Source organism: Chlorocebus sabaeus, chromosome 23 (genome assembly GCF_047675955.1).
Source record: "Chlorocebus sabaeus isolate Y175 chromosome 23, mChlSab1.0.hap1, whole genome shotgun sequence".
NCBI lineage: Eukaryota > Metazoa > Chordata > Mammalia > Primates > Cercopithecidae > Chlorocebus > Chlorocebus sabaeus.
Genome location: NC_132926.1, coordinates 71373281 through 71389475, shown reverse-complemented (window position 1 = coordinate 71389475; position 16195 = coordinate 71373281). Strand labels below are relative to the sequence as shown.

General features: G+C 35.6%; 1 protein-coding gene across 3 annotated transcripts in view; it reads right to left on the bottom strand.

Annotated features, from left to right (window-relative positions):
- The window catches only part of TMEM232 (transmembrane protein 232), a 321957-nt gene that overhangs the window by 152785 nt on the left and 152977 nt on the right, over positions 1-16195 (bottom strand). For all 3 annotated transcript variants that reach the window (XM_073010774.1, XM_073010773.1, XM_008014110.3), the window contains exon 12: positions 8080-8258. In XM_073010774.1, the coding sequence (XP_072866875.1) occupies positions 8080-8258 (179 nt within the window). The remainder of the gene's footprint in view (positions 1-8079; positions 8259-16195) is intronic.

Genomic DNA, 16195 nt, shown 5'->3' with positions numbered 1-16195 from the left:
ACTAATATTAAAAAAATAGTTAGGGATCAAACATTTATCTGGGCTCCTACTGAGTGCCATGAACTTTGATGCGGCTAGCCACATATATTATGTCCTCTTTGTATTAATCTTTGTCTATTTCTGGAGAACGTGCTTTCTGGATGAGACAGTAAAGCTTATGTGTAAAGGTTATGTTTTACACTTCTTTGCATCTTGCATAGAATTCAGCTAGGCTGAATAGACACAGTAAATACTCAATAAATATTTATTTCATATTTTTACTGATTTTGGTGAAAAATTTTATATAATTTTGTACTTTATATATCTGTAGTGTCTTAATATTAAGTAAGGGAATTCAAACTAAATTAAGTAATTTTTTTCAAAGTCACTAGGTTAAATACTTTATCATTTATATCCATAAATCATACGGCTATTGTTTAATAATCCAAATGTCTCCATCTCTAACTTTTAAATGAAATAGCCATAGAGTTAACTGTGTGTTTTAGTCAATGTATTCAATGCAAATTAAACACATTTCTTAAACATATACTATGCCTAAATCAATATAACTACTTTTAGACAATTTCTGATTTAGATTTGTCTGTGAGAAAAGATAACTTCTCCCCTTCATTTGATATTTAAAATGAACGAAAACACCCTTTAAATGTCTCGTGACTAAGCATTGAAAACAAATTAGCACAGACAGTGGTTATGTGTTTGTTTATTCTTTAATTCTCAGCGCTGACTACTCAAGTAATGAGGTCTTTGCTAGTATCTAATATCTAAAATATATTTGCTATGTCTGATTGACTTATGAATTTCAAATGTAATTATCTATATATATTTACTATGATCTTGAAGAAAAAAGAATATCTTATATCAAATGATTGGCTCTGAAAATGGCATATAAATAGAATTCTAATTATAGAAATGATAAATTTGAGTTGACTTAGTTACAGTATAATTCATTTGTGATTTGACAGTAGCATATAAAAATAGTTATAAGACTAGAGAGTAATACAAGTAATTGAAAGAATCATGGAAATAGAATAAAAAGAAAAGAATAAGGCTGGGTGAGGTGACTATATTCCATTTTCTATTTCTGTTAGAGTTGTTCAAAAATTAGGCTATAATTTTGTTAAGGTCCAACAAACAGTTTACACAAAATTAGTGATAAGGTTCATAGAGTGCATAAGGCTAAAGAGGATTTATTTCCAAAATCCCAATAATGGGGATATTGGGCGATATAGTGGCCATCACTGAAATAAATATATTAATTTTCTTTGTTTTTCTTTTATTTTGGGGCTCTTAATTCAAAACCATGGATAAAGCTGAAGCACAGTTGCATAAAAGCACGTCCATGAAATTCAAGACACTATAATTCAAGTGGGCAGCTCTGTGATTGTCTTTGTCCGTGAAAAACAAAACAAAACAAAACAAAATATCTGGAGAAAATCATGAATTTCTTATATTTAGATAATACTCCTTGATGATTATTATTCCAAATTGTACTTACAGTTAAAAAACAAAGAGTTTAGAGTTTTATTTTCTATGAAGTATATAGAGTATAGATACTTGGGGTTGCCAGTAATGGCCCATCCATATGCTTTGATAATAAACTGGGCAGAGTAAATTTATTAATTGCCCTTCCTACCTATTAACATTAATTGTACCCATAATTATTATCTAAAAACAGGACATTAGGAATATTAGGATAATTGCACCTGTGAAAGCTAGAAATAACCAGAAATTTTCAATGACAGAAAAAAATGTGTATTTCCTGATTACAAACAGATTAACTTGCCTCAAAATAAGACATAAGAAAAAAAAGTGTTTGTTGGCACTCTGAAATATCATAGGATGCCATATGGATAAAGCATCACTGGAAAAATCATGTGTATTTTATGAAGAATGAATGGCCAATTTCAAAATGGTTTTCTTTGAATATGAAGAAAAATATATATGTTCATTCAATCAGAGCTAGAAAAAGCAAGAAGCTGTAAAATATATTTAAACTTTAACAAAAAGAGTTTAGTATTGGCAAGTCCAGATTTGCAACATATTGTGTAATGGAAAACTTAAAAGTAAGATAAATTAATAATTTGTCATCCAAATTGAGAAACTTTTGAAAGTGAATTAATTTACTACTAGTGAGAAAGCTGGGACAACAGTCATGAACCCACGCTACCTTGGGCAAATTGGAAAACACTTGGTCAGCATACTCATAAATGTCTCCAAAAGGCATAAACCCAGAACAGAACAATTACTCTTCCCACAAATCAACTCTTCTCTTCAGGCTGCTTAGTCAGGGGAATGGCAAGTGCTGGACCTGTAGAGATCAGGATGGCCACCTATTCTCATTGCCTGAAAAGAAAATACCAACCCAATTTTTCCCCACCTATTTTAGAAACAGATAAATAAAGCCACTAGTGAAATCCCTAAACTATGTCTACTTCATCAATGTTGTAAACTTTTTTCAAGCCTGCTATCTCATAGTTTCATGAAGATTTGTAGCTTGCCTCAGTTAGCACACCTGTAAGAAACCACCACAATAAAAGAATTTCATTGATTTACTTCATAGCTTACTTATCTCTACCTCCTCCAAATATTTTGCTATGTTATTTTCACTTTCTTCAGCTGAAATTCATCAACATTTGCTGTTGAATTTTTTTCTATTAAAAGCAAACGTTCTCCTCTTATAGTTCTAACAGCACAATAATAAATCATAATCTCTAGAAATATTGAGAAGTAATATAACTTAGACTATAACAAATAACTTTCATATCAGTATATTTTATTTATTTACCAAAAACTTTAAATGTTTTATAACATGAATTCATTTAGTCATCATAACAAGCCTATGCATTAGATACTATTCTTAGCCCCATTTTCAGAGAAAGAAATTGAGGTAAAAATATGCCCAAGGTCACTTAGATATTCTGTGGTAGAACAGCCATTTGAACCCAGGCAACCTTTGCTGTAGGTCTGTGCTCTCAAAATCACTCAGCTTTCCTGTCTCTTATGTGATTTTCAGTTACTATCCCTGTCTGTGAGCATTAGAAATACACCCCCACCCCCGCCGGAAAAAAAAAAAAAAAAAAGAAAACTAAGGCTGAGGAATAACTTGTTCCAAGTCTCATCCGTATAAAGAGATTGTGTGGAGTTGGAATTTAAACTGAATTATTTTCTTCTCTGTTCCCAAGTGTTTAAGCTACTCTCACCTACTGCTTTGGTATGACAAACTTGATTTAAACATTCTCCAGTTATGACCCAACATATATTCAGTTACCTGTTAAATATGAGTGCACAGGTTAGTGTGTCAATAACTATGTTAAATATTAGCGATACTAATGAATATCTTAGTCTTGTCCTTGATATTCATATGAACAAATCTAGTAGGTCACTTGCAAATTTCTCTAAATCTTGTTTGTTAAGATTTTTATATCCTTTTTTCAGTCAATTTTCATCATTTATATTTTCTTAGAAAATCATTTATTGTACTGTATTTTCACATATATTAGCATACAGTTGTAAACTGATCCTTTTATAATCATTTTCAAATTACTTTCTTATAATCACATTCCCTTTACCCTCTGGATTTTGTGATTAATAAAAGTTTCCCTCATTTTTCCATTATATTAGCTAGTCTAAAACAGTTTATGTATTATTTTTATTTTACCCAAGGAAACAATTTTAGGATTTATCAGTTCTATGCTTTTTATAGCATGCTTTTAGTTTTCTAAATGTACTTCCCACTGAAACTTTTTCTTATTTTTTACAAACATTTAAAAAATTATTCCCAGAGCTTACTACTTACATGCTACTATTGCCATCTTAAAACAACTCTCCTTGCCCACCTGCATCTCTTACCACTCTTTCCTTCCCTTACCAGAGGCCAGCACACATGGTCTTCTTGCTCTCTTAACACACCAAACTAATTATTTTCTTAGAGGACACATTTTGTAGGACACATTTTTGTATCCATAAACTCTCTACCAGGGTATATTTTTTTGTGGATACTTCCTTCTTATTATTTAGGTCTCATTTCAAATAATGCCTCATTGGAAACCTTTCTCTGACCGCTCCAACTGAAACATCCACTCCCTACTCTAGCTGATCCCATTCCAGTAGCTTTGCCCTGTTTTGTTTTCTTCATAGTATAGATAGCACCATTTGATATTTTAATTCAATAATTTGCAAGTTTATTGTCAGTCTCCTTGATCCAAACTTTATATTTAAAATAATATTTATCTGCTTGTCTAAAACTGTATTGCTAGCACACAAAACAATGGCTAGTGCTTACAAATAGATTAATTAATTCCTTTCTAGTATTTATTGTATTACCCCATTTTTATGTTATGAATAAATACCTGAGATTAGGTAATTTATATAGAAATAGAGGTTTAATGGCCTCACAGTTCCACACGGCTGCAGAGGCCTCACAATCATGGCAGAAATTGAAAAAGGAGCAAAGGCACAGCTTATATGGCGTCAGGCAAGAAAGCATGTGCAGGGGAACTGGCCTTTATAAAACCATCAGATCTTGTGAGACTTTTTTTTTTTTTTTTGAGACGGAGTCTCGCTCTGTCGCCCAGGCTGGAGTGCAGTGGCGCAATCTCGGCTCACTGCAAGCTCCGCCTCCCGGGTTCACGCCATTCTCCTGCCTCAGCCTCCCGAGTAGCTGGGACTACAGGCGCCCGCCACTGCGCCCGGCTAATTTTTTCTATTTTTAGTAGAGACGGGGTTTCACCATGGTCTCGATCTCCTGACCTTGTGATCCGCCCGCCTCGGCCTCCCAAAGTGCTGGGATTACAGGCGTGAGCCACCGCGCCCGGCCTGAGACTTATTCATTATCACAAGAACAACGTGGAAAAAAACCCATACCCATGATTCAATTACCTCCCACTGGGTCTCTCCCTGGACATGGGATTATGGGCCATACAATTCAAGATGAGATTTGGGTGGGGACACAGCCAAACCATACAATTCCACCCGTGGCCCCTCCCAAATCTCATGTCCTCACATTTCAAAATATAATCATATCCTTTCAACAGTCCCCCAAGGTCTTATCTCGTTCCAGCATTAACTCAAAAGTCCGAGTCCAAAGTCTCACCTAAAACAAAGAAAATTTCTTCCACCTATGAACCTGTAAAATCAAAAGCAAGTTAGTTACTACCTAGATACAGTGGGGGTACAGGCATTGGGTAAATATGCCCATTCCAAATGGGAGAAATTGGCCAAAACAAAGGGGTCATAGGCTTCATGCACGTCTGAAATCCAATAGGGCAGTCATGAAACTTCAAGGTTCTAAAATCATCTCATTTGACTCCATGTCTCATATCCAGATCATGCTGACACAATAGGTGGGCTCCCACAGCCTTGGGCAGCTCTGTCCCCTGTGGCTTTGCAGGGGACAGCCCCACCTGTCTGCTTTCATGGGCTGGCATTGAATGCAAGCTGTCAGTGGATCTACCATTCTGGGGTCTGTAGGATGGCGGCCCTTGTCTCACAACTCCACTAGGTAGTGCCCCAGTGGGGACTCTGTGCGGGGACTCCAGCCACATATTTCCCTTTCACACTGCCCTAGCAGAGGTCCTCCATAAGGGCTCTGCCCCTGAAGCAAACTGTTGTCTGGACATCCAGACATTTCCATACATCTTCTGAAATCTAGACAGAGGTTCTCAAACCTCAATTCTTGTTTTCTGCACACCTGCAAGACCAATACCACATGAAAGCTGCCAAGGCTTGGGGCTTGCACCCTCTGAAGCCACATCCTGAGCTGTACCTGGGCCCCTTTTAGCCATGGTTAGAGTTGCTGGGATGCACGGCGGTAAGCAGGGGGACCCTGGACCCAGCTCAGGAAACCATTTTTTTCCTTCCTAGGCCTCCAGGACTGTGATGGGAGGGGCTACTGGGAATGTCTCTGACACGTCCTGGATACATTTTCCCCTTTGTCTTGGTCATTGGCATTTGACTCCTTGCTACTTATGCAAATTTCTGTGGCAGGCTTGAATTCCTTCCCAAAAAATGGGATGCAGGCTGCAAATTTTTCAAACTTTTATGCTCTGCTTCCTCTTGAACATTTTGTCACTTAGAATTTTCTTCTGCCAGATACCCTAAATTATCTCTCTCAAGTTCAAAGTTCCTAGATCTCTAGAGCAGGAGCAAAATGCTGCCAGTCTCCTTGCATAGCAAGAGTGACCTTTACTCCAGTTCCCAACAAGTTCCTCATCTTTATCTGAGACCACCTCAGTCTGGACTTCATTGTCCACATCACTATTAGTATTTTGATGAAAACCATTCAACACATCTCTAGAAGTTCCAAACTTTTCCACATTTTTCTATCTTCTTCTAAGCTCTTCAAACTGTTCCAACTTTTTCCTGTTACTCAGTTCCAAAGTTGTGTCCACATTTTCAGGTATCTTTACAACAGCACTCCACTCTATCAATACCAATTTACTGTATCAGTCCATTTTCATACTGCTATGAAGAAATACCCAAGACTGGATAATGTATAAAGAAAAAGAGGTTTAATGGACTCACATTTCCACATGCCTAGAGAGGCCACAAAATTATGGTGGAAAGTGAAGGAGAAGCAAAGGCATGTTTTACATGGCAGCAGGCAAGAGAGTGTGTGCAGGGAAATTGTCTTTATAAAACCATCAGATCTCATGAGACTTATTTACTATTATGAGAAAAACATGGGAAAAAACCCACTCCCATGATTTGATTAACTCCCAGCAGGTACCTTCCATGACACATGGGGATTACAGGAGCTACAATTCAAGATGAGATTTGGGTGGGGACATAGACAAACCATATCATTTATCAAAGCATGTTTAATTTCCAAAGAATTGCAGATGTTACTCTTTAATTTTGTTATTTTTAATAATAAAATTATTGATTTTTATTTTTATCTTAAAATAATTTTGCCATTAATTTCATCAATATTAAATTTAATTGTTAAACATAGTTATAGCATGTATTTTAATATTTAAAGGGAACCCATTTGGATTGTTCATTCAACATATATTTATTGAGCACTTATTGTATATATTGGGATACAGCATTGAAAAAAACATGTTTCTGTGTGTTTTTACTTTAATATGGTAGTTGTTTAACGTGTTATTACCCAAAATATAAAATAGAAGTTCTTACATCCTCTCACTAACTACAGGATGCCCTTTAAGCTTCTAAATTATAATTTAGAAGGCTAGCTGATATAGGTTGATTTATATACAGTATAATATCTAAATATAAATATAAATATAGTAGTCAAGCAGGCTGAGAGGAGAGGGAAGAGTCCTGGAGCTAGTGGGTAACCCAGCAAAGGAACTTTTACCTTTACCTATTCATTTTCTATGTGTGTTGAAATCTCTGAAGTTAGGGCCACCTTTACCCTTTCTCTAGTCCAGTGTCACAATATGGCTATGTTCAGCCTTCTTCCTGGTATTTCTGGTCACTGAACTACACAAGGGAGGAAATGCTCAAGTGAGAGAATAGGTCTCTGGATTCCTAACATCATAAAAAGCTACATCATAAAACCGCCCCTTACCCCTACTATTTGAATCTTACCCACAGCCTGCCTCTTTTGGCAGCCCTTGCTATGAGGTAGTAAAAGCACCCCTACACAGTTCTTGCACAGCCCATCCTAACATAGCCCTCAAATTAGAGGATTGTGTTATGCTCCTTAAAACTTCCATTACTTTCTAAACGTCTTCATCAAGAAAAGAGAAAAAGAATCATGGCTTAACATGTTACTTCAATCTAGTGTACCTAACATTCTATCAGAACTTCCCACCAAGTTAGAGTTCTATGGTGGAATCACCCCTTACTGAGGTGTACTTTTCCCTAGATGTGTTAAATGAATTTAATTCTGTTTCTATTACAGACTTTTGGAGTCCTTTACACTATCATCTAGAGCTCAACTCTCCTATCTTTAATCAAAAATAGATCAGTGTTAAGTTTTAAAAATATTATTCTCAGCTGTAAGTCGCTAATACTCACTGAATGTAGACATTCCTTTTACCATGGAGAGAAATGACAACCATGCTTCCTAATGATAGATGTACATATTTATTGCCTAGCGTTTTACCTTACCTGAGCAATATTGATTGCATTTTGGATTCGTATATCTTCCTCATAATCCTTTGTTTTCTGCAATGTTTGCCATATTATATTTCTAAGTCCATCCTGTTCTTCATCTCCTTGAAGTTCCCATGAAATTTTCACCAGGTTATACACTAAGCCATAGTAACCAGTCCAGACTACTTGATCACCTGTTTAAAAAGAAAAAGTCTTTGGGAATTATTATTTTATTCACCTTGCTAAAGTAAGACTGTGTGAAAAAGAAGAAACCAATTTTACCATAATTCATAATAATATTCTAAAGCCTGAAATTCTAAGCTGTGGAAATTTCCGACCCTCCACTGCTTTCTCTCCTTTACATTTAAAAAAGACTACAGATCATTTTAAAACTTCTAACCACATGAAAAGCAACACTGCACCTAACTGGTATACTTCAGAAATTTAAAAGTTAAATTGGTAAACTGTGAACTACATACACAAAACAAATTCTTAGAATTCAAATAAAGAGGAATCTGTTCAAAGGAATGTGAACACAGACCACCATGATGAATTTTTATAATAAAGTAGAAAAACCAGAAAAATACTTCCTGTTACTAAAAAAGTCAAACATTATGAAACATGGTATCTGAACCAAGAAGAAAATGTTTAAATCATGTGAAAAACATACAAAAACTACTGTTATAATTACAAGCTGAAAAATTCATTTTAATAATAGTGAAATAAATCAATTGGAATATAGGAAAAAGTAATGAAAACAGAGATTTAAAAACTCTAAGACACTCCTAGAACTTACACAACACTTAGCAATTTATATACATTATCAAGTTCCACTTTCAAAATATGTTTTTTCCTTAGAGAAAGGAGAAAGACATTTCTATTTACTCTTTATGGTAATTATTTCTTACCTAGATATTGTACATTTCTATGCAGTAATAGGAAAAAGGAATTCCAATTTAGGTAGATGTGGGAGAAATAAATTTGGGGAATAAAATAATACAGTTATCAAAGAGGAGAAGAACTTAGTCAAAAAGCAACATGAAAATAATGAGTATGTGAAGCAGATAAGAAGAAGAAGAGGAAATGGTTCAGAAAGGGAACTGAAAGAATTTTAAAGCCCTTTAAATTTCATATTGCACTTTTCTCCAAAACCCTGGTGACAGTCCATTGATGATTGTTGCCCTTTTTGAATAAAGATAGAAGCACAACCTGAAAAGTCACAATCCTCAACTTTTCCAAATGAATCTAGTTTTCATAATGCAGGTTAATAATCATCATCATTATGATTATAGCTAGTACACATGGGGGTACCAACTATGTCATCCAATTTTAGTTCTCACTACAATCCTGCTATGTAGATGTTATTATATATACTTAGAATAACAAAAGGGAACATATAAACTTGAACCTGCTTAGAAAGCTCCCTGGCATCAGACAGCTGTTGAATGAATGATAGAGTAGGTAAAGGCTGATCTAATCCTGTCCCATGCAGCACAGTCTCTCCAATTTATACAAGTACTTTTCTTTCCAGTCATGACCTTCCATTCCATTCATAGGAAAGAAAGAGTTTGAAAGAAAGAGGAGGCAGAAGAGTAAGTATGTACATGTTTTACAAGTAGGAGGAGGAAGGCATATATCCAGTTTCCAATCTTAAGGTATCATCTACCTTTTCTATTATTGGAACTTTAGGAGAGAAAGTATAAGCTGGAAGTAGGAAGCTACAGTTAAGCAGCCAATTATTTTTGAAACATCACTGTCTCCTTATAGGAACTTTACTAATTAAAATTGAGATATCACAATATTTGAAATAACATATAATATAAAACAAGTTTTTTGAATGAATGTCATTAATATTTTTGCACTGAACGTTTGGAATATAATAAAAAAGCCCAAATTTAAGGTTTGGGTTTTTTTTTCTTAAACCATTGTCTTTGTGAATAGTCTTGGCTAAGGTGAGAAAAAGATAATCTGTGTCTTCAAGTACTTGGTATGTCTGGGAGACTAGAATAATTTGTAAGAGAAATTAGAGGGTAATTGTTAAATGAAAAGATGATGGTCATTGATATAACAATCACAAAAGCAAGAGATCAATGAGGGCTAGAAGAGTAAGGAAAGGACTGGAGAAAGTATGAGTTTACAAGACTTGTCCAATAGGTAAATTTGGTAAAAGTGCAGAGGAAGATATTGGTGGAATATTTCAAATGGAAGGATATCTGAAAAAGGTTAGCTCTGAGAATAAACACTGTAATAGTTTCCTAGTTCTTTCATCTTCCTGTCTTATATTTACTGCTTCACCATTACTAATCCATGTTGTGCAAACTGACCTTTCTAAATCTCATTATGTTACTTCTCTACTCACAACTCAGCAAAGGATTGCCATTTGTCCCTATGTAAATTCCAAATCGCATGGCCAGGTAATTACTGTCTTTCTAATATGACATCATTTTGAACACATCTATCACCACACCTTTATTCCCACCCCTCTTGCTAATACACTATAAACAGACAAAACTACTTGAAGTTCTAGAATACACATTTCATTTAATCTTCTAGCCCTTGTATAAACTTTTCACTTAGCCAGAAGTTTTCCTGTCCAAAAATAACTCCACACTACACCTGGCTTCTATCCATTCTCCTGCATTCTTTCTCCTAGGAATCCTTCTCTGAATCCCCGTGGCTAGCTAGGTGCCCCTGTGCCTAATATATTGTATCATATTGTAATTGCATATCTCACCTATGGATTCTAAACTACTGGAGAAGACAGAATGTCTTTTATTTGCTCAGATATTCTTAGCATATAGTAAAGTGCCTACAACAAAGTGCCTACAATATAGTAGATCTAATTTACAAAAATCCGTTTATTGATTTAGGGAAGTAGGTAGAGAGAACAACTATGTCCCTTTGCCTGGGGCAGAAGGGTTTCTTGGATCACAAGCTTTCAAGGACTAAACTGGGAAAGTCCGCAGCAAATCAAGATATTTAGATCAGGAATATGGCCCCCAGCAGTGAGGTAGTTATACAGAGAGAAAAGGGAAGAGATGATAGTAAAGATCTCAAATGAAGCTGAAGCGGAGAGTTTATGCTAAAAATAAATAAGAGGCCAGCCATGGTGGCTCACATTTGTAATCCCAGCACTTTCAGAGGCTGAGACAGGAGGATTGCTTGAGGCAGGCCAGCAGATCAAGACTAGCCTGGGCAAAATATCGAGACCCTATCTCTATATCTCTATAGTTTTTTTTTGTTTTTGTTTTTGTTTTTGTTTTAAATTAGCTGGGCATGGTGGTGCACATCTGTAGTACCAGGTACTCAGGAGGCTGTGTTGGGAAGATCACTTCAGCCACAGAGTTTGAGGCTATAGTGATCTATGGTTAAAAAATATATAGATAAGGTACCAAAGTTATCTAAAGATAAATGGGATCAGATTAAATGGTAGATGTTTGAGGAAGGGAGTAATGTTATGTCTGCTCAATGCAATGTCATGTTTATTCAAGCAATAAACTGGGAAACCAATATAGTTTTATGAGGTAATCTAGGTCTTTACTGCAATGGGCAGCAGGAGATTGGCAAGGAAGGGACACAAACTTAAGACACTGTAGAGAAGATCTAATTGAACTTCTTAGCTATGGGGAAAGAGGCAGAAATAAAGGGGAAAGGAGAAGTACATTTTTAAGCTCAGGAGACTGAAACAATAATAAAACCACTTGAATAAATGAGAAGAGTGTGTAGAAGAGTCACTTTTAAGAAAAAGAAGATAAATATTTGGAAAATGTGGCATGGGAAGGGGAATCTAATGTTCAATGTCCTGTAGTTTGTTGTAAAAATATGGCTAGAATGCAAGTAAAATAGCAAGAGTGAGATTGTTGATTTGTGGGTCATTAGCTTGAAGTCAATACAAGTAAAGAAACACATTAATTTTTAAGTTAATAATTCTGGATTGTGAGCCTCAGAGAAAAAATAAGTTTTTGAACAATATTACAAATAAAACATACAGTGAATTTTAACTAATTTCTACATTTACTTACAGACTCTCAACATTAACACAAATGATTGACAAAAATACATAGAAACCACCTTCCTCTATATATTTTAAATTATCACTTTTTGAAGGTCAATATTTTATAAAACTACAATAGTTGAATTATCAAAAAGAATATAGTTTGGTTTTAGAATCCACAAGATCAACGAGAAACCACAAGATATATTCTGATAATTATGTTTTAGAAAGTCATAATTCCTTTTAAATTCCATTCATATTTTTAAAAGTGAGCTGTTCACCTGTTGATTTAAACTCAACTGAAGTGATGCTGATGAATAATATTTGCAGAGAGAATTTATTACATCAAATTGACTGACAGTTAATGATGAAAACAACCTTATAAAGACAGATGGTATGTGTTACAACTGTCATAAAAAGTAGACCACATTCTAATTTGCACATCTAGACATTTGCTGAGAAACATGCCTGCTATGAAATGTTTCAACAAGGGACCAAGCTGTAGCATAAGGCACTCTTCTATTCTGCTTTGAGTGACCCTGTGGCAGCTATCAAAGATGTCACTTTAAATATACTGAGAAAATATGTCTGTGTCCGCAGCTAAGCAGACAGTATCCTAGGATATAAAAAAGCCAAACCAAAATGAGTTCTTAATAAATTCAAAAATTTTATTAAGAAACCACCACTGCACTTGAAAACCAATATTATGCACTTTTCTTTGTAGTAGTAATACCTTATTCCAGTGTTTGAACCCTTTGGTAGCCTTTAATTGCCACTGAAGATACTTAGATTTCATATATTTAGTGAAAGCGAAATATGAATATTTATACTTACGTGAATGAGTGTAAATGAGTATAGCCTTTGCAATTCTGTCAAATATAATATGATACTACAAAATCAAATGTGCCACTTAAAGGTAATTCAAATGTAGAATGTAGTTCAAAACACTGATTATGCAATGCCATGTAGAGTTGAAGGAACTAGATCAACGCCAAGAAACTAACATTTGGACAAGAACCAGTCAGCCAGCCATGCATTTAACTAATATTCACTGAGTGAATGAATGCTAGATGCCAGCCACTGTTCTCTGTACTAAAGAAAAAGGCAAACTGCTTCTCTGGGTATACTTAATTCCAATGGACAGAGACAGATACAAAGAAAGTAAATATAACAGTATCAGTTTATTATGAATGTTATGAGAATAGAAGATGGTGATAGGACCAACAATGACTAGAAGAAGAAAACTACTGTAGACAGAATGAGAGCAAAACTTCTATGAGGAGGTGATGGTCAAGCTAAGATCTAGCTGATGAAAAAGAGTTAATCATTGAAGGAACAAGGGAAAAGCATTTCCAAGAGTGGAGGATGAAAAATGCAAAGGCTTTGAAACTAGAATAGCTTGATAGTTTAGAGAAACAGGAGAAAAGACAGAATGAATGTATTACAGGACAACTGAGGGTCATGGGACAAGACTATATCAGGTAGGTATGACCTTTACTTAGGTACACTCTGAATGATCACAGTCAATTTGTGGGCCATGGAAGAGTTTAGATTTTATTCTCAGGATAACAAAGAACTATCATGGCATTTTTTTTTTTTTTACTAATTCAAAATCATAAGATGCTTATTAAATATTAGTCAACAACTCACTCTTCTCTCAACAGAATACTAGTAAAAGGTACATTTTCCTCTTCTACAATTTTGTTACCTATAAGCTTCATGTTCTACATTGGCTCTCTAGACTTGTTCATCCTATATGTCTGCTACTTTGTATTATAGCTTTTTAAATGAGAAAACGAACTGTCACATTTTACCTTTTTGCTTCTTGGTAGAAAATGGACTATATGGAATATAAGAGGGAAGCAGGAAGACATTTAACTTTTTGAAGTAATCTAGAAGCAAAGTGTTGAGAGTTTGGACTTGGGAAAGGTGCACTAAAGAATTAGCCATGCTCAAAGAGAGGGGTGGCTTTTGTCCTTGGCTCTGGGTGGTAATCTCATAGGCCTTGGAATGTCCTGACTAATAAAAATGACATTATTTACCTGGGGTTTTTGGGTATGTTAAATAGTCTATGCTATAAAATTTGATTCATGGCAGGCCTGACTTGGGCCACATTGTATCAGCTTGAACATTGGTGGGGCCAGATACTAGAGACAGCCATACTGCAGGCAGTTAACTAAGTGTGTATGACCAAGCCCAAATAAAAATTGTAAATTGCAAAGCTTAGGTGAACTTCTATAGTTGACCATACTCTATGTATATTGTCACACATCATTGCTAGAAGTAAATGTTCTTCACATAACTTCTCTGGGAGAGGATAATGGGAAGCTCTGTGCTTGAGTCTCTCTTGGACTCTGCTCTGTGCACCTTTTCCTTTGGCTAATTTTAATGTATATCCTTTCATAATAATAAACCATAACCATGAGTAAAATGTCCTTGCTGAAGTCTGTGAGTCCTTCTAGCAAATTGTCAAACATGAGGGATGTCTTAGAGATCTCCAGACTTGCAGTTGGTGTTAGAAGGGAGGGTGGTTCTGGAGACCCCAAACTTGCAGTTAGCGTCAAAAGAGAGGGTAGTCATGAGGCCTCTTGAACTTCAGAGGAGATAAAATAGTGATGGGGTGGAAAAATTCGGAATATACTTTTGGATAGTAGTATACAAAGAATTCTAGGACACTATTTTCAGAATATTGTTATATTATAGTAATACTAATAATGACAATGATAATATATGTATCACCGTATATGTATATAATATATATTAGTGAAATTATTTTGCATATATCATAATATTTGATCATTACATATATTAAACAAACATTCAACAGAATAAACTGAAGAGAACTGAGGTATTATATGCCCATATTTTGTTGTAGGTAATATGGAAAACCAAACTTTAAAAGTCAGCTGATTCTTTTATTAGAATGTGGTAGTTGATTGAAGCACAATAGCAAATAGGATGCCAAAAGGTAGATGAATAATGAAGACACTGAGTAGAACTTGCTTAACTTGAAATTTCACGATCTTTTCTAATTGTCAATTATGAAAATGTATTAATTAAAAATAATTACTGTGGCCAAGATGGCTGACTAGAAGCAGCTAAGGTGTGTGGCTCTTGTGGAGAGAAATGGAAGGGGCGAGTAAATACAGCACCTTCAAGTGAAACATTCAGGTACTACAGTTGAGACTAATCAAGGAAACAACTCAATCGATGGAGAATGGAGAAAAGCAAGGCAGAATGATGTCCAACCCCGGAGCAACATGGAGTCAAGCAAACCTCCCCGACTCAGAGAAGCAGTGAGTGAAATGTGCGACCCTGGGAAACCATGCTTCTTCCACAGATCTTTGCAACCCTCAGGTCAGGAGATACATCATGAACCCACTCCACCAGGGCCTGCAGTCTGACACAGGGTTATGTAGAGTTTCAGCAGAGCAGCTGCTCAGGCATACAAGGGGAGCCAGGAGCTTAGATACTCTTGCTTTCTGGGCTTCCTGGCAAAAGTAGCCTCAACTCCAGCAAAGCAGGAGGTTAGGTCCCTGTACATACTCCTAGGAAAGAGGCTGAATCCAGGGTGCCGAGCAGTGATGGTCTGCAGATTTCACTTCCACAGCACCTTGCAGGCCATCTAAATAGGAAGAGAGGAAGTCAAACTATCTCTGTTTACAGATGGCATGATCCTACTTTTAGAAAACCTCATCGTCTCAGTCCAAAAGTTTCTTAAGCTGATTAACAACTTCAGTAAAGTCTCAGCATACAAAATCAATGTGCAAAAATTGCTAGCATTCCTATACACCAAAAACGGTCAAGCCTAAGGCTAAATTTGGAATAAATTCCCATTCACAAGTATCACAAAAAGAATGAAATACCAAGGAATACAGCTAACTATGGCAGTGAAAGATCTCTACAAGGAGATCTACAAACCACTACTCAAAGAAATCAAAGATAATGCTAATAAATGGAAAAACATTCCATGCTTATGGATAAGAAGAATCAATATCGTTAAAATGGCCATACTGCCTAAAGCAATTTATAGATTCAGTGCTATTCCTATTAAACTATCACTGAAATTCTTCACAGAACCACAAACTACTGAAAATCCATATGGAACAACAACAAAAAAAGTCTGACTAGCCAAGG